At 38.9% G+C, this 22,858-nt stretch overlaps 1 protein-coding gene and 1 long non-coding RNA gene across 6 annotated transcripts; one reads left to right on the top strand and one right to left on the bottom strand.

Moving 5' to 3' along the window:
• Nucleotides 1–1,662: 1,662 nt before the first annotated feature.
• LOC127158864 (protein NLRC3) lies at nucleotides 1,663–16,798 on the top strand. 5 transcript variants are annotated; one of them, XM_051101835.1, is made up of 8 exons: nucleotides 1,663–1,687; nucleotides 2,042–2,108; nucleotides 2,637–2,744; nucleotides 2,853–2,913; nucleotides 6,232–6,424; nucleotides 6,590–8,351; nucleotides 14,803–14,976; nucleotides 16,624–16,798. In XM_051101835.1, the coding sequence occupies exons 2-8, from the start codon at nucleotides 2,050–2,052 to the stop codon at nucleotides 16,796–16,798; spliced, it is 2,532 nt and encodes an 843-aa protein (XP_050957792.1). In that variant the 5' UTR covers nucleotides 1,663–1,687; nucleotides 2,042–2,049. The 5 variants fall into 5 exon arrangements, 4 of the variants coding, with proteins under 4 accessions (XP_050957792.1, XP_050957791.1, XP_050957793.1 ...); XR_007826294.1 differs by lacking the exons at nucleotides 1,663–1,687; nucleotides 16,624–16,798 and adding an exon at nucleotides 12,105–12,672 and having other exon boundaries at nucleotides 1,961–2,108; nucleotides 14,803–14,929; XM_051101834.1 differs by lacking the exon at nucleotides 1,663–1,687 and having other exon boundaries at nucleotides 1,961–2,108.
• Nucleotides 16,799–21,160: 4,362 nt separating this feature from the next.
• On the bottom strand, nucleotides 21,161–22,207 carry LOC127158863 (uncharacterized). The gene is made up of 3 exons (XR_007826293.1): nucleotides 21,988–22,207; nucleotides 21,835–21,873; nucleotides 21,161–21,499 (listed from the first exon to the last, which is right to left on the bottom strand). It is a non-coding gene; the product is annotated as an uncharacterized LOC127158863 (long non-coding RNA).
• Nucleotides 22,208–22,858: the final 651 nt, after the last annotated feature.

Raw genomic sequence — 22,858 nt, 5'->3', positions numbered from 1 at the left:
CTGTGTGTAGCTCTCATTATCAGGTAATCTTTCCAAATTCTCTCATTTTGGGGTTATTGGATGTTTGTATGATTGATCAATGTTGTATATTGCTTTCAATTGGACTTGAATTACTACATTGATTACCTGATTAATAAATTGTTATGTTTGATCTTATTCTGTCATACTCTGAAATTATTTTCTTAAGTAGATTAAGTGAAGGTGTATGTTACCGCAAATCTGTGTCCAGGGTTAGTACATACTAAATCTCTGATTGGATGGAGCATGGTGCACATCAGATGAGATTCTAGATTTCTGACTAACTGCTTGACTTTAATTAAGTTGTTATGCAGTTGCATGAACTATGGGGGGCTAGACAAAATACTATTGGAATATTAGCATGGTTCGGGCATATTTCATAGTACTGGCCATAACCTCTGGTTATTGTCTCACTTTATTCAAGTTGTTATATAGTTAGATGAACTATAGGGGGCTAGATAAGACACTATTGGAGTAATAACATACTTCATGGTGCTAGTCATAACCTCTGATTATTGTTTGAGCTTTAACTAAGTTGTTACATGGGTGACTGTAAGGGACTAAACAGAACCACTATTTAAAGAATGACAAGCATGAAGCAGTCTATTAAATAGTTAGTCATAACCTCTGATTAATGATCAGACTGGAGAGTTTGTGATCGTGGGGTACACGTACACCGGCCGGCGTGATACACCCTGAGCGACATAGATTCCTAATGAACGAGTAAATATAAAGTAAAGAGTCGAATAGAATGATCAAACATTCATCTAAATTTAATAACAAACATCTTTCAAAACCTTTTTCATTTTTGGAGTCAGATGAATTAAAGAGGTCAAACATAAAAGAAAATGTATTCATTCTAATGTTGTTGCGATGCACAAAAGGAAAGACAGCAGCACGCGAGAATCCTTCTACCGCACCATTGGCTGCAGTCGTTGGACCAGTGGGCGGACCTTACATGAACTGTATTAGTGGCTTAATGTAGGGAACACTGAAAAGAAAAAAGAGAATGACTGGCAGTTAAAAATCTCTTTATTATAAGCTGAAATAAACTGAAAACACTGTTATTTTACAGGTGTTTCCTAAATTATTATGATCAAACACATTCACTGTATAAATAAACAAATAAAACATCAGCAACAAAACATTAAACACATCAGATCTCTCTAGATCTCAACATCTTCACTCATTACAAACAAGTCTGACTTTATTTCTTTAATACAAAACGTATTATTGAGAATTAACAGAGGTTTCGATGTTGAAGTTTTATTTGAAGTCACCATGGAGATAATCGTTTGCTTTAGTTGGGCTTTTGACCCTTCACTTTTAAACAGTAGTTTTTCTCTGCCTGCTAAAACTGTTTCTAAAGCATGTTTGTTATTCGCTGTTAAAATAATGCACTCATATCCTGTAGGGGGAGCAAGTGATGAGGAAGCTGACAGAGAGACATAAGTTTGATATGTTACAGAGAGCTGCTTTTAAATATTCAGTTAAATAACACTCAGAGTAAACCTGTGAGGAAAGTATATTCAGGGGTTATAACTTTAAATAATAAAGAATGAAATATAACATTAAGAGATTCAAACTCCTCCTTGTCACGTGACGTATGAAAATGAAACTATTATAAGCAGGATCCGTTTTGTCACATGAGGAAGTAAAAAAAAAAACAGTGAGTATCGCAATTTTACAATTATCTTTAATAATCAATCGATTTTGACTGGTGAAATACAACATTAATCAGTATCATATAATTTGAAAGTAGTTTAAATGACATTAGGAGAGACACACAGATTCTGTAAATCGTCAGATTGAACATTTACTTTCATTTTAACACAGCACGTGTCTGAATTTGTTATGCTGTTTGTGAATAATTTGATTCTGTGTAAATAATGTCAGGATGAAATTGTTTTTCATGTGTGCAGTTCATTACTGTGGACTGACTGATGAGACAGAGGTGGATTTGAGAAAATTAAATGATGATTCATAACTCACTCTGTGGATCAACATCTGTATCTGTTTTTAGATGAAACCATGACCTCCAGAATGAATCTCTCTAAAGAAAATAAAACAAAGATAAAGACAGCCAAGAGGTGAGAGAACTTGAAATGTTTCACATTTGTAATGTTCAGAAACAGTAAATGCATACTACAAAAGCATTATCATTTACTGTCTGATTCAGTGTTTTGAATCAGTCTTACCTGAACACATCAATGTGTCTGTTAGGAAAAAAAACAACTAATGGATCTTTCAGATCTCTGTAGAGAGGAAGACTCTTCTGTTGAGCCCAGTGTGATATTATGAGTGTCATATATACTGTAGGTGTAGTGTATTATAGACATTGTCATCAGATGTCCCTGTTGCTGGATGTTTCTGTCTTCATCTATATGTGTGTATTGGTCTGTTTTATTCTTATAATGCTTGAATGAAAAGGGCACATGTGGCAGATTCCTTTAATATATAGACAAAGAATACTTTCATCTTTTGACTCTGAAGTCAAAAAAAAAAAACACTCCTCAATTGAAAGATGAACATTTAAGAGAGGTTGAAACAGTAAACACAGTTTCTGTCAGACCAGTTTGAGATTTTCATAAAGAGTTTTTATTGCTGTTATATTTTAGTCTGTTGCAGAATGAATCTCCTGAACCCAGCTGTGTGTCCATGAAGAGTGACAAGTCAATGGGTCCTCCAATTAATTTCAGTTTGGGAGACTCATCTGCTGATCTGAGGTGTTGTTTAGTTTGCAGTATAAAATACATGATATTAATTTATTGCTGATGTGCATTAAATACATTAATACATATTTACAAAAATATTCAATATTTGTTTAACTACAGTCAAAAACATAAAGGATCAGATTCACATCCAGCAAAGAAGAACTTAGACTCCATTTTCAAGGTTGGTTTTGTGTGTGTGTACTTGTTTTTTTCTACATTTGTAGGGACCAACTGTACGTGTTTCCATTCCTACCCACGTAAGATAATTTGTAGGCCACTATAAAGCAGATCAATGACCACTAAAGTAGAGAAGCTGAATCCATATGTAACCTGACTGCTGCACAAAGATGAACATCAATCTAGCAAACAGACAATCCAGTCAAACTCCCTCTTTTAACCTCAGTATCTGTAGACGCTGATGTTTGAGCATACAGTCAAAGTTATTATATAATTGTGATATAATACAGTGATATTTATTAGTGTTCATGCCTTAACTCTTGTGTATTGATCCTTTCCCAGCCAGCAATGACATGTGGGGCCCAGATGGGTTAACTACGGGTTCCATGGGAACTGTGTGGGCATGGGCTTTGGCTGGGTGAAATCAGCGGGTCCCATGTAGGTTTTGTAGTATGAGTCCCACATAGGAAGCCCATATGAGCTGATTACATGGGCCCCATAAGGGACAGGCATGGGCCAAGGGGGCATGGGTTTGATCTGGGAACACATATATGGGTCTTGCATGACATATTTATGGGCAAAGTGGGCATGGGTTTGATCTGGGAATGCATATATGGGTCCTGCATGGCATATTTATGGGCCAAGTGGGCATGGGTTTGAACTGGGAATGCACATATGGGTCCTGCATAGAATTTTTATAGGCCAAGTGGGCATGGGTTTGAACTGGGAACACAAATATGGGTCTTGCATGACATATTTATGGGCCAAGTGGGCATGGGTTTGATCTGGGAACGCATATATGGGTCTTGAATGGCATATTTAAGGGCCAAGTGGGCATGGGTTTGATCTGGGAACACATACATGGGTCTTGAATGGGATATTTATGGGCCAAGTGGGCATGGGTTTGAACTGGGAACGCATATATGGGTCTTGAATGGCATATTTATGGGCCAAGTGGGCATGGGTTTGATCTGGGAATGCATAAATGGGTCTTGAAAGGCATATTTATGGGCCAAGTGGGCATGGGTTTGATCTGGGAATACATATATGGGTCCTGCATGGCATATTTATGCGCTAAGTTTGGTTTGAACTGGGAACACAAGTGTAGGGACCTCGATCTGCAGGTCCTGGTGGGGTGGTGGTGGGGGGGCTTGTCCTGGGGGTAAGGTTGGCTCCTTAGCTACCTTGCGGGTGGAGGCCACCGCCTCTAGGTGGCTTGGTCTCAGGGTGGTGGCAGCGTGCGGTGATTGCGGGACTCTCTGGGGGGCTATGGTGGTGCGGGGTCCTGTCGGGATGATGGGGACCTTTGGTACTTGTCTGGCCGGTGCTGGCGGGTAGTCGCAGGTTCAACGAATGAATGAGCTGGGTAAAGTGAGTCGGCGAATAAGTGGTGGTTTAGCGAGTTGAGTTGAGCAAGTCAGTGTGCGGGGTGGTGTGGGGAGTGAGTTTGGTGGGGTGAGTCAAGGATACTGTAGGAGAGTGTGTTGGGTCGAGGGAGGGGGGGAGTGAGTGAGCTGAGCTCACGGAATGAGTGAGAGAATTTGGTGGAGGGAGTGAATGAGCGAGTGAATCAAGTGCACAGAATGTCTGTGAGTGAGTGAATGAGTGAGAGGATGGATGAATGGGTTAGACTGAGGAGAATGAGTAAGAGAGCGAGGGTGTGTGAGGGAATGGACGAGTGGGTCGGATGAAGGTAAATGAGTGAGTAGGTGTCCAAGGGTTTGAGCGGGTGAGTGACTGAGAAAGTGGGTTGGATGAATATGGGTGAGTGGATGAGCAGGTGAGTGGGTGGGTTGCGTGGAGGGAGGGAGGGTGGGGGAGGGTGGAGGAGGGTGGAGGAGGGTGGGGGATTGGCCGGGTGGGATGGTGGGGTATGGGGGTTGGAGGGGGTGGCCGGGAGGTTTGGTGGGGTGGGGGGTCGGGGGGTCGGGGGGTCGGGGGGTGCTGCCGGGGCCTCCGGGTGTGTGGCTAGGGCGCGGGAGCAGGTTCCGGCACATCCCGGGGGGGCGTCTGGTCCTGGTCCTCCTGGGCGTTGGCTGGGCCTCGTGTCCGGTGGGGGTGGGGGGGCTGCAAGAGCCCTAAGAGAAAAAAGAGCGTCGACAACACAAACGCCATGAGTGTATTTGGATGTATTTTTTGGAGAGATGTTTTGTTTTCTTTTTTTCCCGAGATTTAAAAAATATATATATTTTTGATTTATTTACCGGTATGTTGTAAAACTTAAATTGTTAAAGATTATGTTTGTTGTTCAATGTCATATATCATGAGTGTATTTTGTATTGTATTTTTTGGAGTTTTTTTTTCAGAGATTTTTTTAAAATATATTTTTTAGTTTACCTGTATGTTGTGACATTGTTTTTTAAAGATAATTTTTGTTGTTCAATTTAATATATTTCTTGCAGTTCAAAGCATCAAGTGTCTTGTATTTATCTTGTACTTATGTTCATTCTTCGTTTTTAATTTTTCTTAGATTGTTTCCTTAAACCATTTGGCATGGTTGGGCTTAGATAGGCCTTGCATGAATTGCCCAGTTAGGACCAACATAAGATCCTTACAGAGCCCACTTTAAGCCCATATGGGCATTCATGGTTGAATCCTGGTGCAAGCCCACTTTAAACCCCTTCAGACTGGTGGGCCCCAAATGGGTCTGACATGTATTGCCCGGTTAAGACCCACACAAGACCCTTACAGATCCCACTTAAAACCCACCTGGGCATCCATGGCTGGCCCCCATGTGGATCCCGGGTGCAAACCCACTTTAAACCCCTTTGGGCAGGTGGGGCACAAATGGGTCTGTCATGAATTGCCCGGTTAAGACCCACATAAGACCCTGACAGATCCCACTTAAAACCCATCTGGGCATCCACGGCTGGCCCCCATGTGGATCCCGGGTGCAAACCCACTTTAAACCCCTTCAGACTGGTGGGCCCCAAATGGGTCTGACATGTATTGCCCGGTTAAGACCCACATAAAACCCTTACAGATCCCACTTAAAACCCACCTGGGCATCCATGGCTGGCCCCCATGTGGATCCCGGGTGCAAACCCACTTTAAACCCCTTTGGGCAGGTGGGGCCCAAATCGGTCTGACATGAATTGGCCAATTAAGACCCATGCAGTACCCTTACAGGTCCCACTTTTAGTACGTCTGGGCTTCCACGGCTGGTCCCAATGTGGATCCCGGGTGCAAGCCCATAATGGGGCCCACATTTGCCACCCATGAAGCCCTCATCTGGGCCCCACATGTCATTGCTGGCTGGGTTGGTTCAACCTCTCTGTGATGTAATGGAGGTTTATTGTGTGAATATTCACTATGATTTCAGGAGCTAGAGCAGAAAATAATTTCTGAGTTAAAAGGTTTTAAGAGACTACTGAGTCCAGATTACCCAGAATGCTTTGAAAGAGACCATTATGATGATGAGGGTCATAACAGAGTCAGAGAGGGGCTTCTGAAGATCACACTGCACATCTTGAGGAAGATGAACCAGACAGACCTCGCTAACACACTACAGACCAGTAAGAGCTCTGGATCAGCAGATTATAGCCTGTATTTTTATTATGAACCTTCTGTCTTCAGTTAGTAATGTTGCTGAATGTCAGGACACATGTAACATATCAAACCTATAAATACATTTCTAAAATATTGCTTTGCCAATAACAACAGTTATTTCCTTTGCTCAGAACTGATGCCTGTGTATCAACAAAAACTCAAATCCAGACTACAGGACAAATATCAGAGAGTCAGTGAAGGAATGTCCAATCATGGAGACTCAACACGTCTGAATGAGATCTACACAGAGCTCTACATCACAGAGGGAGGGAGTGGAGAGATCAATAATGAACATGAGGTGAGACAGATTGAGACAGTGTCCAGGAGACCAGAGACACAAGAAACACCAATCAACTGCAATGACATATTTAAACCCTCACCTGGACAAGACAAACCCATCAGGACTGTGCTGACTAAAGGAGTCGCTGGAATTGGAAAAACAGTCTCTGTGCAGAAGTTCATTCTGGACTGGACTGAAGGAAAAGCCAATCAGGATGTTCATTTCATATTTCCACTTCCTTTCAGGGAGCTGAATTTGATACAGAAAAATCTCAGTCTTAAGAAACTTCTAAATCAGCTTCACAAAGAAACCAAAGAATTTAAGTCAGTAGATTATGATGATTACAAAGTCATGTTCATATTTGATGGTCTGGATGAGTGTCGACTACGTCTAGATTTCCTAAACAATCAGAGCTTGTCTGATGTAACAGAATCAGCCTCAGTGGATGTGCTGCTGACCAACCTCATCAAGGGGAATCTACTTCCTTCTGCTCTCCTCTGGATCACCTCTCGACCAGCAGCAGCCAATCAGATCCCTCCTGAGTGTGTCGACCAGGTCACAGAGGTACGAGGATTCAACGACCCTCAAAAGGATGAATATTTCAGGAAGAGAATAAACGATCAGAGTCTGGCTGATAGAATCGTCACACACATCCGATCATCAAGAAGTCTGTTCATCATGTGTCACATACCAGTCTTCTGCTGGATTTCAGCCACTGTTCTAGAGAGGATGATGGGTAAAGCAGAGAGAGCAGAGATTCCCAAGACTCTCACACAAATGTTCACACACTTCCTGATCTTTCAGACCAAACTGAAGACACAGAAGTATGATGGTAAATATGAAATCGATCCTGATCAGGCTAGAAAGACTATTCTCTCTCTAGGAAAACTGGCTTTTGAACAGCTGGAAAAAGGGAACCTGATCTTCTATGAGGAGGACCTGAAAGAAAGCGGCATTGATGTCAGAGAAGTGTCAGTGTACTCAGGAGTTTGTACCCAGATCTTCAGACAGGAGTTTGGACTGCAGCTGGGGAAGGTGTACAGCTTTGTTCATCTGAGTATTCAGGAGTTTCTTGCTGCTTTATTCAAGCTGCTGTCCTTTACTGATCAAAACACAGGACTGAGGAATGTGTTCAGGTCACCAATGACCAGTTTACTGAAGGGAGAAGTGGACAAGGCCTTACAGAGTGAGAACGGACACTGGGATCTTTTCCTCCGGTTCCTTCTCGGTCTCTCACTAGAGTCTAATCAGACTCTCTTACGAGGCCTCCTGAGAAAGACAGTAAGCAGCTCTGATATCAATCATGAAACAGCTGAATACATTAAACAGAAGATCAGGGAGAATCCCTCTCCAGAGAAATCCATCAACCTGTTCCACTGTCTGAATGAACTGAATGATCGTTCACTAGAGCAGGAAGTTCAAACATACCTGAGCAGTACAAGTGACTATCGTCTCCTTGGAGTCAGACTGTCTGCTGCTCAGTGGTCGGCTCTGGTGTTTGTGCTGTTGAACTCAGAAAAAGAGCTGGATGAGTTTATATTGCGTAAATATGATCTATCAGAAGAATGTTTTCTGAGGCTGCTACCAGTGATCAAAGCATCTAGAAAGGCTAAGTGAGTATTTTACAGTGTCTTTGTTTTATTGACTTTATTGTATACAGTAGGCCTTTGTTTCTCTACCATGTTTCTGTATATTTTGAGGTCTTTCTTATGTGACACACTGAGCTAACATCATAGAGTGCTCTATTAATGACCTGATGAGTTGAATCAAGTGTGTTTGATAAGAGAGATTCATCCAAAATGTGTAAAGTTGAGGTGCCTTCAGGAGCAGGGTTGTGACTCTCTGATACTACAAATATTGTATTGGGATCAATCTAATAATAAATGTGTATAATTTAATTTTAGTAAATTAAAATAGTAGACAGAATGCATCTTAAACTGCAAAAAAGTAAAAGAGTTTTAGTTAATGCCACTCTATTAAAAGATACATGTTGTGATAAAGCGAGTGCCACGAGGGGGAAAGGGAACTTGAGTCCATGAAAATACATAAAACTAAACAAAACAAGAAAAAAAACAAACAAAAGAAAACAATGGCTCACTCAGACAGCACTTTCATGTAGTGATGTTACGTTCAACACAGAAGCTCAGAGGCTTGCATAAAAAAAACGACACATTTCACATTGAAGCACTGTATCAGAGCTTGATTTATTTTGAGAAAAGCACGTGATGTATGACGTCCGAAGCTTCATTTACCTGAAAACCACGTGACTGCTGCAGTATTTGGTTCAAACGAAGCGAACCTCAGTGCCGTTTCCTTTATATTATATTATATTTTAATATGTTAGTATTGTTTATTTATGTATTTTTAATTTATGTAATTTAAAAATTGAGCTCAATTTTTTTTTTTACTTTTGGTCATGAAGTAACAGCCTAAACAAATAAACAGATCATAGATTTAATTTATTAATTTATGTTTCATTTATTTAATTTATTTTAGAGCTATAGACCTACACAAATGAATGACTTTGACAATGACCTTATTTATATACAATAAAATAAAACAAAGAAACATTCATAAACCCAGATGTGAAACCAGCGGCTGTAATGAAACACAGCATTTTGGAAGGTGTTATTCATTTTTATAACCACTAGATGACCACAACATCCCATTTTGAAAAGCTTCGAGTAATGAACCTTTTTCCGACACGATTGTGAATACGATTCCGATATGGTTCTGGTTCACAACGCTTCACTTCGCCATCACTACTTTCGTGCAGGGTATCATTTATTTACAGTGCCAGTAATCCAGACAGTCCACAGTGAAGAATACAGTAGCACAACATTATACCAAAGTACCAAAGCAAAAACAAATAGGAAAATAAATATTAAAAAAAAACCACACTGTATTTACAATCACACATTGTATCCACAATTTACAATAAATAAGTTTAAAGTTTGCTCAAGTTACTACTGAAGCACTTTTGCCAACTTGGTTAACAAGCAACCATGTGTGAGTCTGGCCTCCCCTTTTATAGGCCAGACTCCACCATTCTTTGTCAACAATCACAAACAGGTAAGTATTCAGGTACCTCACACATTTTACATTCCCACACTTCAATTCATTAAATGTCCCACCCACCCACATTTATTATGCTTTCGACGCCCATGACTGGTAATACTTCAAATACACATATTATTATTATTAAAACACATAAATAATTTACACATAATTCACACATAATCCCCGTTACAAACAGATGATGGTTTCGCCGGCGTGACCCACTCTGTGTCTATATATATATATATATATATGTGTATATATATATTATTACTAAATTTACACGTATGAATGTGAAATTTGGTCAATAGAATAAGTAAATTAATTAAGTAAAAGTACTGTTCCTCTTGGTCAGGATAGTCAGTAAAGCCAAAGATTACATTTTCCCATAAGAGTAAACAAGGTCTTAAACACTGAACATTTTCACGAATAAATTTTTGAACCTTACACCATAGTGTAACTGGGTATGTACAGTGCCAAAATAAGTGCGAGGCAGTTTCCTCATACTCATTACAAAAAATACAATTTACATTTATTCCTTTTTTAAATTTTTTGTAAATAATGATTTGCTGGAAAAAATCTGTGAATGCGCTTATAAGAAACTTCTTTAATCTTATTTCTTAGATGATATTTCTGTGGTAACAGCCATACTTTTCTCCAGCAAATCAATTTTCCATTCATTAAAGAGACACAATGAGACAAAACATAAGGCACAGTAACAATTTCTCTGTAGAAAAGAGTACGAATAGCTCTATTATTATTTTTGAGGTTTGAAAAAAAAAAAAAAAAAACAGATTTTACCAACATAAGATTTAGTAACATCAAAGGACACTGACTGAATTGGGAGAATGGTCTTTATCAATACCTCTAAATAGCATATGAATACCTGAAGGGACTGAACCAAAAACAGTTGCAAATTCTTTTTGAGTAACTGCTGTTTTATAATAAGAAAGATGTTCCTCCTTTATTTTATAGCTGACTAACCAATTTAATATCATTGATAACTTAGCTGGAATTTTATCTATATTATAATTACACATCAAAACAAAACTAAGACCACCAATATTTGAAAATACATATTGAGGAATAAAATTCCAGACAGTACTGGGGCTTTTTAAGTGATGCTTACTCCAATAAATCTTAAATGTGTGGTTCATAGTGGTGAAATCTAAGAAATTAAGGCCACCATTCTCATATGTATTTCATAATTACAGTTTTTTTAACATAGTGTGTTCGATTTTTTCCATAGGAAATCAAATAGCATTTTATCAATATTTTTACTAGTAGAGTTATCAAGATACAAAGATAAGGAGGCATATGTCAGTCGGGCTAGAGCTTCAGCCTTCATAAGGAGAACTCTCCCCTTTAGGGACAGATCTCTTTGAAGCCAAAAGTTGCGTTTTCTTTTGTTTGTTTGTTTTATCAATTATGGGGTTAAAATTCAGAGAACATCTTTTCAGCTGGTGTACCATTAAGAATACTTTTTTTTTTTTAAACATGCACAGATAATAAGTGGGTTACAAGCAGGAAAAGTCTAATATCTCTTTTTAAATCAAATCTAGAGGTAGTTCCATGTAGCCTGATTTTTTTTCTAGTCTAAAGAAGTAGGAGGTATTCTGTTCAACTTCCTCCAACCATCTTTTCCTAGACCTTATAAAGGCTCCTTCAGACTTTTTTTTTTAAATAGATGTTGTCTAATTTAAAAAAATAAAATGCCCACAAGGGTCACAGTAATGATGTAGAACATCACCAGCAAACTTATTCTTTAGTGTTAACAACATCTGCAAAACGTTCAGATCCGTGAGAAAACCATGCATCACCTCCCCACTGTGATTTCCAGAAGTTACAGTCATTAACAGTTGAGTGAGACTCTTGAAAGAAACAAAAATCAGTATTGTATTTCTTCCCAAAAAGAAAAAGAGCTTTACACTTCACAGAATCTCTCAGACCCCTGGCATTTAGACAGATAACAGAAATAGAAATAATGAACAAGTTAATCAACAAAAAAGTTACAGTAAGTGCAAAAAGAGCACAACAAGTAGTGAGTGTAAACCTGAGAAACGTAGCTCAGCTGAACATACTGAGAAAAAGTCCCACCATCAAGGCATGACAACTGGTTGCCCAAAAAAATACATTAACAAAAACACAAGCCGTAACAATGCCGGAGCATCATCCGTAGATGTGATCGTAGCTGCTAATCGAAAACTTTAAAGAAGTTCGTAAAGTTTGACAACAATAACCTGGTCCGCAAAAGGGAGCTATGTTCAAAAAAGAAAGTCTGAGTCTTTGTTTTTTTATTTATTTTTCAGCATATGCAGGCAAACGGATCTCAATACGATAAATGAAGGTGCGGACGCCCATGTAGTGTGCAGTTTTTCCAGCTGCGCGTGCTTCTTCTACCATAGGCCACAGCTTCTTTTGTCTTTCTCTGTCCAGTGGAGTAAGGTCTTCCATGAACCACAACCCATTGTCCTTTAAAATAAGCCAAAGACTTCGCTGCCTTCCACACAGCATCCCAGACAATGCGTGATGTAAACTGTACTATGACAGTGCGAGGGACAGTCTTGCTGCCAATTTGATTCTTCTTTTTCCCCAATCTGTGAACTGAGTCTATAGCAAAGGAGAATTTGCCCTTGCTGTCAGGATATGTTTGCTCACACATGTGGATGACTTCATCCCTGATGTTCTCCTCCTCCTTTTCTGGAACTCCTCTCAGCTAAACGAGTTTCACATCGCTGCTCCCCGAGTTGCAACCGAGAAGTTAGGTGGTCAACTTTCACTTTCACATCTTTGACTTCCACAGTCTTTTTCAAGCCCTCAATTTTCATAGCGTTCGGGGTATCCAGGGTTTTACCAAAACCGGGATCAGTAACAGCAGTAAGTGTGTAGTCGTGCATATCTACAGAAACATCCATCAGACTTTTCCACCGTTCTTTTGGTTTTTCAACACTTCTTGACATATTTATGCCACAGTTACATTCTCAATAAAGCACACAACGGATGCATAAGGTAGCCAGTTGAGAGCAGACAGTTTACGCAAGTTATATTATTTTTTGTCAGCAGAGCTACTAAAAGTTATCTTAACATGCTGCCATCTTGTAGCCGTCCCCAGAAAGTGTCCGACTTGACGGCTCCATTTTCAACTCCGCCCCCGACTGCTCTCGACTAATCTCGTTGATCGCTGTCTGTAGCTTCAAGTTGAACACACATATTGAAGCACTGTATCAGAACTTGATTAGTTTTGAGAAAAGCATGTGATCTATGACGTCCAAAGCTTCAATAATTTGAAAACCACGTGACTGCTTCAGTATCTGGTTCAAACTAAAGTGAACCTCAGTGCTGTTTCCTTTACATTGTATTACATTTTAATGTGTTAGCATGGTTTATTTATCTATTTTTTTAAGTAATTTATATATTGAGCTCAAAAATGAACTTTGCCCGTGAAGTAACAGTCTAAGGAAGTCAAAAATAAACAGATCATACATTTAATTTATGAATTTATGTTTCATTTATTTTACTTATTTTAGTGCTAGTACACAGACACAAATGAATGACTGACAATGACCTTATTTATATACAATTAAATAAAACAAAAAAACATTCATAGAACCAATACATGTGCAAAAATCTTCAATGACATTAATCATGTTTAATTTGACAACATTCAGCAATTTCTTAAATTAGCAAAGTATTGTCTTGTCAATTAGTCTCAGCCTCAAATGGCACACAAACCATCTGATGGATGTTACAAAAAAAAAAAAAAAAACTACAAAACTACACACCACTAACACTTTACACAACTTTCCAGGAGTAAGGACTATGGCTGGCTCAATGGCACTTTTTCAGAACCTATCCTGATCTGATACCAAAAATTCTGAGTATCGACCGATACCAATATTGATCCGATAACAGCACATTTTTTTTCAGTGTAGAATTTCTATTTCTCAGTGTGTGTTGACCTGATCATCATTCTTTTGTGTTACACACAATCTGCTAAATATAGACAACTTTATTATAACGAAAACTATCATAATCTGTGGCAAAATTACTGTTGTAAACTAGGTTAGTGGATAATTCAGTAGCAAAAGTTACTCTAGAAAAATCATGTGTACAATTTTATAAAATCTAAAGTTTTAGAGAAAAAAAAAAAACATTCAACATTATGAATAAGTGTGGGACACAGACACAGAGCTCCACTTAGAGAAGTTCAAAGCACAAAGGGAAGAGATATTGATGTGTAGTGCATTAAATTGGTGCATAAGTTTGATACTTTTTGAACACTTTTAAATTTCAGTTACTGTGCTTGTGAAGAACAATTCATAGTGCTCTCTACTCCAGTGTTGTGATCTAAAAGATACCCAATAGAAATTAACACAATTTAGAAACAGCACGAAACTCCAGCAAGATAAAGTCATTTTATGCAAAACCATTTATCTTTATTTACAGATAAAGTATAACATTATTAGGGACATTTAATCATCTTGGATTTTATCATCTTGACTGTTGTAACTGAATGTGACACACAGTTTGAATACTGAATGGAGGATGACAGACAGCTGCAGTGGAGAGTAGAGTTTACGTGAACTTAATTATTCATCTGTACCTCACATTAAACTATGGAACGACTTCAGAACACTTGAAATATAGTGCACAAAAACTTTATTGAGCTTCATATATCAGATTTGGATGAGGAGGAAAACAACTTATTGTGTTTTATTGTGCATGCTGAATACAAATGAAATAACAAAATCCTCTTCAATAGTTAAGGTTGAAAATTTTATAGTAATATTTATAATAATAAATTATCAAAAGTAGTTTTGGGAATATTTATGGGAATACTTGGGTCCTATTTGTTGAGTCAAATCTGAAGTCATTTCAGTTTGAGTCTGAAGTCTATTAAAATGAGTCTCTCTCTGTGCCTGCTTTAATAATTGATATCTATGATATGTATTACATGTATTACAAACACTAATAACTCATCTTTAATTTTCTATATATTCTCTGCAGTGTTTCTGATTGTCGTATTACACAGAAAGGCTGTGCTGCTCTGATTTCAGCTCTGAGATCAAACCCCTCACACCTGAGAGAACTGAATCTGAACCGTAATACACCAGGAGACTCAGGAGTGAAGCTGCTCTCTGCTCTACTGGAGGATCCACACTGTAAACTACAGAAACTACAGTGAGTCTCATCACATCTCAGTAACTATGAGGTTTAAAGTAAAAAACAAAATTACTCAGATGTGTTTTCTATAGCAGTGGTTTTGATTGTTGTCCTCTCACTCTCAGTCCAAACCTTTTTCTTTTTTTTTTACAGAATCTCAATTAAAAGATTGTTTATATCTTGTGAGTGGTATCATATTTTTAAATATAATTTTTTATTACAATAATTATGGTGATTATCACTTTTTTTTACCCCAAATACCACCTTTTATATTCTTCAGTTATTGAAAATCTGTTGATTACATTGAATAAAAAATATGAACAAAATTTTTGTTTCAAAACAGAAGCCTGTAATTTTAATAATTGTCATTTGCTACATAAGTCTGTAATATTTTTAAATGTGCCTTTTACATAGGTCCATCTTTAGCCCCATTGTAAACTACCACACACAAGTCACAAAATATAAATCAAATTGACAAATATTTCTCCAGTTAATGAGTAACAGATTTACAAGTACTCAGTGGCACCAAGACTTGAATATTTTAATCTGTTTGAAGAGTATTTATATAAGAGGGGACAGCATTCATAAATGCTATTTTACCTAATTCTATATGGAAAAAAAAGATTGATGTATATTTTACAAATTTCCCTGTCCTCTCAATGACAAAAAAAAAAAAAACAAAACAAAAAAAAAAACACAAGAGTAAAAAAAACAGTTGGATGTTGCACTGGGACATTTTCAGGAAATACAAAAAATAGATCAATGTCCTTTTTTTTTGTTGTTGTCAAAATTAGGATTTCATTACATTATTATTCTATAACATCTTGTCTGTCATCTTTGAAAATATCTTGACAAAATTCACTTGTTTAGAGCAGAAAAATAGCCATTTATTGCAGCAAACAGAAATTACTGTCTTTCTCTTATGTTAAGAACACGCTGCGGAGGTGCTTTCTTTTAACACCACAAAAACAGTTAACCTATCAAAATAAACCATGTAACATATTTAATAAAGGTGTATCAATGCACATTCTCCACCAGTCCTGTGTAAACTATGGCATGCAAATATTTATTTATTTATTTTTTAATATTGTGAGATGGCGGAGCGCAAGAGTACAACACAGTCTGAAGGAGCTGCTCACTTAACGATCACTAAACGTTGGTCTGTTTGTGTAATGATGCAGTATAGTGCTGCTGACAGACAGCTCTTGTTAAACCTGTAAAATGAAAGTGAAAGTCGTCTCACTTCAAACTCGTTTTTCTCAAAATTACATTCCTAAAAATCATAACTATAAGCCATCTTAAGGTAGTCATAACTTTTGTTATATTCAAGCTATGGACAAAATAAAAAAGGGCTTGAACCCAGCTTTCATCTTGTATCAAAACCTAAAAATGGGAAAATTTCATCATGTGTTGGGTTTTCCTAGATTTCATCAAATTATTGCTGATATAGCACTAGAAAAGATTTGAAGAATGAGAATAATAAACTAGTTCAGTATTGGGAATCAATTTCTTAGCTAGGGCTTGTGTTGGCAAGTTGAAATGTCTATACCACTGATCCTGGTGTATAGAAAACCTTTTGCTCATATAAACAAACACACAAACACACTCTCACCCTAAAATTTAAACACAATCTCTGAGATCATTCATGTTCTTCACTCTCTGCAGGCTGTGTGACTGCAGTATTGGAGAGAAAGGCTGTGCTGCTCTGATTTCAGCTCTGAGATCAAACTCACATCTGAGAGAACTGAACCTGAGCTTTAATAAACCAGGAGACTCGGTAGTGAATCTGATCTCTGCTCTACTGGAGGATCCACACTGTAAACTACAGAAACTAGAGTAAGTGTTATTATATTATTGAATACAATAACTGTAAAAATATTGGCAGACAAAGTTTTAAAGGGATAAAAAAAAAAAGTTTTGAAGGGATAGTTCACCCAAAAATGAAAATTCTGTTGTCACTTCAAGTCATTTCAAAACAGTATGACTTTTTTTTCTGAAAAATAAAAGAAGATATGTTGAAAAATGTCTTTTGTCCACACAATGGAAAACAATTGTACATAAAACTTTGGTTGCCAACAATATTCAAATATCATCTTTTGTTTTTCACAGAATAAAAAGGTCATACAGGTTAGGAACGAAAGAGAAGTAAATTATGACAGTTATTATTTGTGGGTGACAATCCTTTAAGAATTAAAATGTAAATGATCAAATACAATGATTATACTGAATGTGCCCAAAACAAATGTATATTTGTATATACACTTATAGACCATTGAACAACAAAATACAAGTGTAAATCCAAAATTAATTAAATTTGCAGTGATTAATTGGCAGCAGCTTCGCATATAAATTACTGTATGTTTTAGTTTTATGCTGTATATAAAATTACAGTGTAGTATAATATTATATATATTAGAGATGTGACGAGATCCAATGTGAGAACGTGACAATCCTCGCAAAACATTTTGCAGCGTTTACATTAGAGCTGCACAATTAAAGATCGCGATCTTATTCCTAAATGACAGTGATTCATCTATGTCTATTACGACTGTTTCACATCACGAGTGTCAGTGGAGCGTGAGAAGCAGGTTTTGTTGCTGGTCATGTTAATGAATCAGAGGGTCGGTCATCATCATGTTTCTGATGTGAACGCTGTCATTCACTGATATGGACGTGACAAAACGCGATGCTCACGCTCCACTGACACTTACGATGTGAAACAGGTGTTAAAGACATAGAAATCTGCATTCATGCTGCTACTGATCCAGAAACAGCAACACAAACAGTCTTTTTAACCATTAATCATTTTAATCATTATTTCTGTGTTACAGACATTTAGCCTCTTCAGCTCTGTGGCATATTTTGATTTTTTTTACTGTATTTGGCATACCTGAATTTAAAAGAGCACCGTACTCACATACATTGAGCTAAATGGATAAAAATGGTTTTATTTTACAAAAAAAAAAAAAAAAAAAAAACTTTTAACACAAATTTTAACACATGGGTGGAATAATTCATAATTATTTGTTCATAATACATGATTGTCCAACTCTGCATTGAGCTGGCAGCTAGCGCTAGGGGGCGGTGCGCATTCCGCGTTCACTGCGTCCTCCTCCCTTGTGTTTGGAAAGGCATAAATCAACATCGGATTGGGCTAGGAGTTTGATCGATGTCTCTTTGGACAGATTTGATTGGGGGCTTTTCAGACATATGACACATTACATGATGACACACTTGCCCGTCAACACAAACGTGTTAAGGCAAAACTAATCGAAAATGCATCATTCAACTGCATCGCATACATTGATCGGCGCATCTAAGACATTTTAGGGTGTCGTTTTGGCCGTGCAAGCGCACAGAAAAATAAGAGTAGTCTCATTTTAAAGCTAACAACCTAATCTAAGAGCTGATATAAAGTTTTTGGCCACTTCTTGCACACGGAAGTAGTAATTGGAGCAGAAATGTGACCTAATTGTTTGTTTGTTTACATAAGTAATTTCCATTGCCTTGATTCTTTTGATACTTATTTTCTGTAATTTGTTAGATCAATGAAATAAAGTACATAACCATATATATATATATATATATATATATGTATATAATATATATATATATTAGGGATGCACCGATTGACTGGCTAGTGATCGGAATTGGCTGATTTTTCGTATGATCGACCCAGATCGGTGACCGGCCGGTCAGGTTCACGATCCTTTTATTGCCAGCGGCGGTGCAGGCAATTACGTCACAGCTACGTGCACACTCACAGTCTGGTGTTAACATGTCGTTCGTGTGGAAGTTCTTTTCTGTGAGTGGAGATGACACAAAGATCGCAGTTTGTAACATTTGTAAAGCTAAAATACATTGTGGGGGAGCACGCCAAGTGGCAACCTCCCGATCTCCCTCTTGAAGCCAACACGGAAGTGACTAAAACTGCAATTCATCGACTGGCCGCTAGAGACTGGCTGCAAAAGGGAGTCAATCCCATAGACTCCCCATGTTAAAATGCCCAACTTCACAGCAGAAAAAAATATGTTTACAGCCTGGTTCAAAAAGTGTTTTTGGTCTATATAGCTAATTTTGGCCTTCATGTCAACTGTGAGGGGGTGAATTTTTTTTATAACTCATCTGTTTAATTTATATTAAGCCTTAAAGTTCTGCATAATTTAGGGCATGGCCACTTAAGTGACAGGTGGATTGCCGCTGCTGTCACCACCGTCACGCTAGGTGGGCGTGGTTTCAGCATCAGCTCAACCCACGTCCCGCCTATTTGCCCATTTTCGATTATCCGGGAGTGACGTGCAATGACGCGATTCCAAGATGGCGACGGCTGACTCCCGCCCACTAAGAGCTTCAAAAATGATCTTCAGAAACCTACGGGTGACGTCACGGACACTACTTCCATGTTTTTTACCACTGTGGGCAAAAAATCTAACCCACACGGGCAGCCCGCTGTGGGCCCCGATACCGGCGTGAAATGTGGGGCACGTGTGGGCCCCACACTATGGCATGCTGTGGGCTGGGTGTGGGCACTGTGGGGATAGTTTAGGCATGCTGTGGGCTGGGTGTGGGCACTGTGGGGATAGTGTGGGGATGCTGTGGGCTGGGTGTGGGCACTGTGGGGATAGTGTGGGGATGCTGTGGGCTGGGTGTGGGCACTGTAGGGATAGTGTGGGGATGCTGTGGGCTGGGTGTGGGCACTGTAGGGATAGTGTGGGGATGCTGTGGGCTGGGTGTGGGCACTGTAGGGATAGTGTGGGGATGCTGTGGGCTGGGTGTGGGCACTGTAGGGATAGTGGGGATGGGGATGCTGTGGGCTGGGTGTGGGCACTGTAGGGATAGTGTGGGGATGCTGTGGGCTGGGTGTGGGCACTGTAGGGATAGTGTGGGGATGCTGTGGGCTGGGTGTGGGCACTGTAGGGATAGTGTGGGGATGCTGTGGGCTGGGTGTGGGCACTGTAGGGATAGTGTGGGGATGCTGTGGGCTGGGTGTGGGCACTGTAGGGATAGTGTGGGGATGCTGTGGGCTGGGTGTGGGCACTGTGGGGATAGTGTGGGGATGCTGTGGGCTGGGTGTGGGCACTGTAGGGATAGTGTGGGGATGCTGTGGGCTGGGTGTGGGCACTGTAGGGATAGTGTGGGGATGCTGTGGGCTGGGTGTGGGCACTGTGGGGATAGTGTGGGGGTATGCTGTGGGCACTGTGGGGATAGTGGCACTGTAGGGATGGGTGTGTGGGGATGCTGTGGGGGCTGGGTGTGGGCACTGTAGGGATAGTGTGGGGATGCTGTGGGCTGGGGTAGTGTGGGCACTGTAGGGATAGTGTGGGGATGCTGTGGGCTGGGTGTGGGCACTGTAGGGATAGTGTGGGGATGCTGTGGGCTGGCTGTGTGGGCACTGTAGGGATAGTGTGGGGATGCTGTGGGCTGGGTGTGGGCACTGTAGGGATAGTGTGGGGATGCTGTGGGCTGGGTGTGGGCACTGTAGGGATAGTGTGGGGCTGTTTGGGGGGCTGGGCTGTGGGCACTGTGGGGATAGTGTGGGGGCTGTGGGCTGTGTGGGCACTGGGATAGTGTGGGGATGCTGTGGGCTGGGTGTGGGCACTGTGGGGATAGTGTAGGTATGCTGTGGGCTGGATGTGGGCACAGTGGGGATAGTGTAGGCATGCTGTGGGCTGGGTGTGGGCACTGTGGGGATAGTGTAGGCATGCTGTGGGCTGGGTGTGGGCACTGTGGGGATAGTGTGGGGATGCTGTGGGCTGGGTGTGGGCACAGTGGGGAAAATGTGGGCATGCTGTAGGCTGGGTGGGGGCACCTGTGAATGGCCATTGTGGCCTTAACAAATAACAAAATTAGTTTGCTTTTACTTTTTACTTTGTACCTACAAAATGCCACAATATTACTATTAATGCATATGCAGAATAACTGCACGCTGAAAGTAGAAGCAATAAATTAAGAGTCATAAATTTCAAATATTTTCATTTATTCACAACACCACTGTTTAAAAGTTTAGGGTCTGTAAGATTTGTCAGTGTTTTTGAAAGAGCTCTCTTATGCTTAACAAAACTACATTTCTTGAAAACTGTTGTGCTGCTTTATATTTTTGAGGAAACCATGATATATTTTTTCAGGATCCTTTAAAAAATGCTTTTAAAAGAGCAGCATTTATTTGAAATAGGACTTTTGTGCAACAATGTAAAAGTTATGAATTTAATGCATCCTTGCTGAATAAAAATAATTTCTTAAACATTTCAAATGTAAAAATGTATTTCTTAGATTTAAAAAAAATAATAATAAAATACTGACCCCAAACTATTGAACAGTGGAATGTATTAAATAATTTTATAGGACAGAGCAATGATCAATTATTACTAAATCAGAATGTTAAGTAGATTATAAATCAGTTCCCTAAGGGGCAACAGTAGAACTCTGCCTGATCGCTGTTCTTCTGCTCCTTCCACCATCCCAAGTGTCTTATACTGAGGAGGCATTTTAATAGATGTTTCCATTTCAGACGCTGTGGCCAGCCTACTTTTTGTTCCATCATCTAAGTGAGAAAGAAAAGAACATTAAAATGTAAATGTAAATATATATATATATATATATATATATATATAAAACCTAAATAATACAACATTGTTTTAGTGTTTTTTTGTCAGTACTACGAAAGTCAATCGCATCCACTGTTGTTTTAATTGTACAAACAAAAACAGTTGAAATGTTCTTCTAAATCTTTTTTTTTTTTTTTTTTAAAAACAACAACAGAGTGAGTAAATGATGACAGAACTTTAATTTTTGGAGGAAGGTGCACTGTAAGAAATTACTAATGACTTTAACTTGATGCATGAATGTGCAGCTTTAAATAAACTTAAATGCACTTACATTACAAAAGATGCAGCGACCTGGTGGCTCTTTGTTTAGCTGAAGTTGACAAGCCAAAGGAAGAAAAAGAGAGAGAGAGAGAGAAAAAATATTAGTGAAATATAACAATACAACTTAAAAAGTATTAAGGTTTTGACTACCTGACTCACTTACAGCAGTGGTGTCCTGAAGGACCAACATCCGACAGAGTTCAGCTCCAACCCGTCCACACGCCTGCTTGGAAGTCTGTGGTTCTCCTGAAGACCCTGATCAGCTGATTCAGCTGTACATGATTGGGGCTGGAGCTAAACTTTGCACTCAAGACTAGATGGAAATCAGTACTCAAAAGAGAAAGAAGACAAACATTATATTAATGGTATAAAACAAACAAACAAACAAACAAATAAATAAATAAATAACACTTTGTACAATAATATCTGAGAATGTAAAAGGAAGAAAAAATAAATAAAAATAAGTTCAGCATTACACAGGTTACAGTTAAACAGCCAGGAGAAATCATTATACATGAATATGCTACCTTAATATTATTTCCTGGTCTCTCTCTCTCTCTCTATATATATATATATATATATTTTTTTTTTACTTTCATTACATATTTTCATAATTGTTAATATAGTATTCCAGATGGCTAATTACATATGGCAGTGATAATCTTTATGGCTGATTCACGAGCTTTGTTTGAGACGCACCCGTACTGTACTCTAGTCTCTCTCTCTCTCTCTCTCTCTCTCTCTCTCTCTCTCTCTCTCTCTCTCTCGGTGCCACAGCTTGTTTAAGACGCAATTCCTGCAAAGATAGTATTGATATAGTCGTATGATATATAATCTTTAAGTAACAATGACATGGCAGTAATATTGCTGTATCTTTGTAATAATCTTTAAGCAAATGTATATTGTTTGAGACACTGTCCTAACGTTAACAGTTACCGGTCAGCGCGGAGAATTTACCGATGTCTATCAGTTATAAACAGAAACATTAATGATATGTAACGAGATTTTATAAGCGTGTAGCTGAGGTATTGTAT

This window comes from Labeo rohita, unplaced genomic scaffold (genome assembly GCF_022985175.1).
Source record: "Labeo rohita strain BAU-BD-2019 unplaced genomic scaffold, IGBB_LRoh.1.0 scaffold_174, whole genome shotgun sequence".
Classification (NCBI taxonomy): Eukaryota; Metazoa; Chordata; class Actinopteri; order Cypriniformes; family Cyprinidae; genus Labeo; species Labeo rohita.
This window is presented reverse-complemented; position numbering and strand designations above follow the sequence as displayed.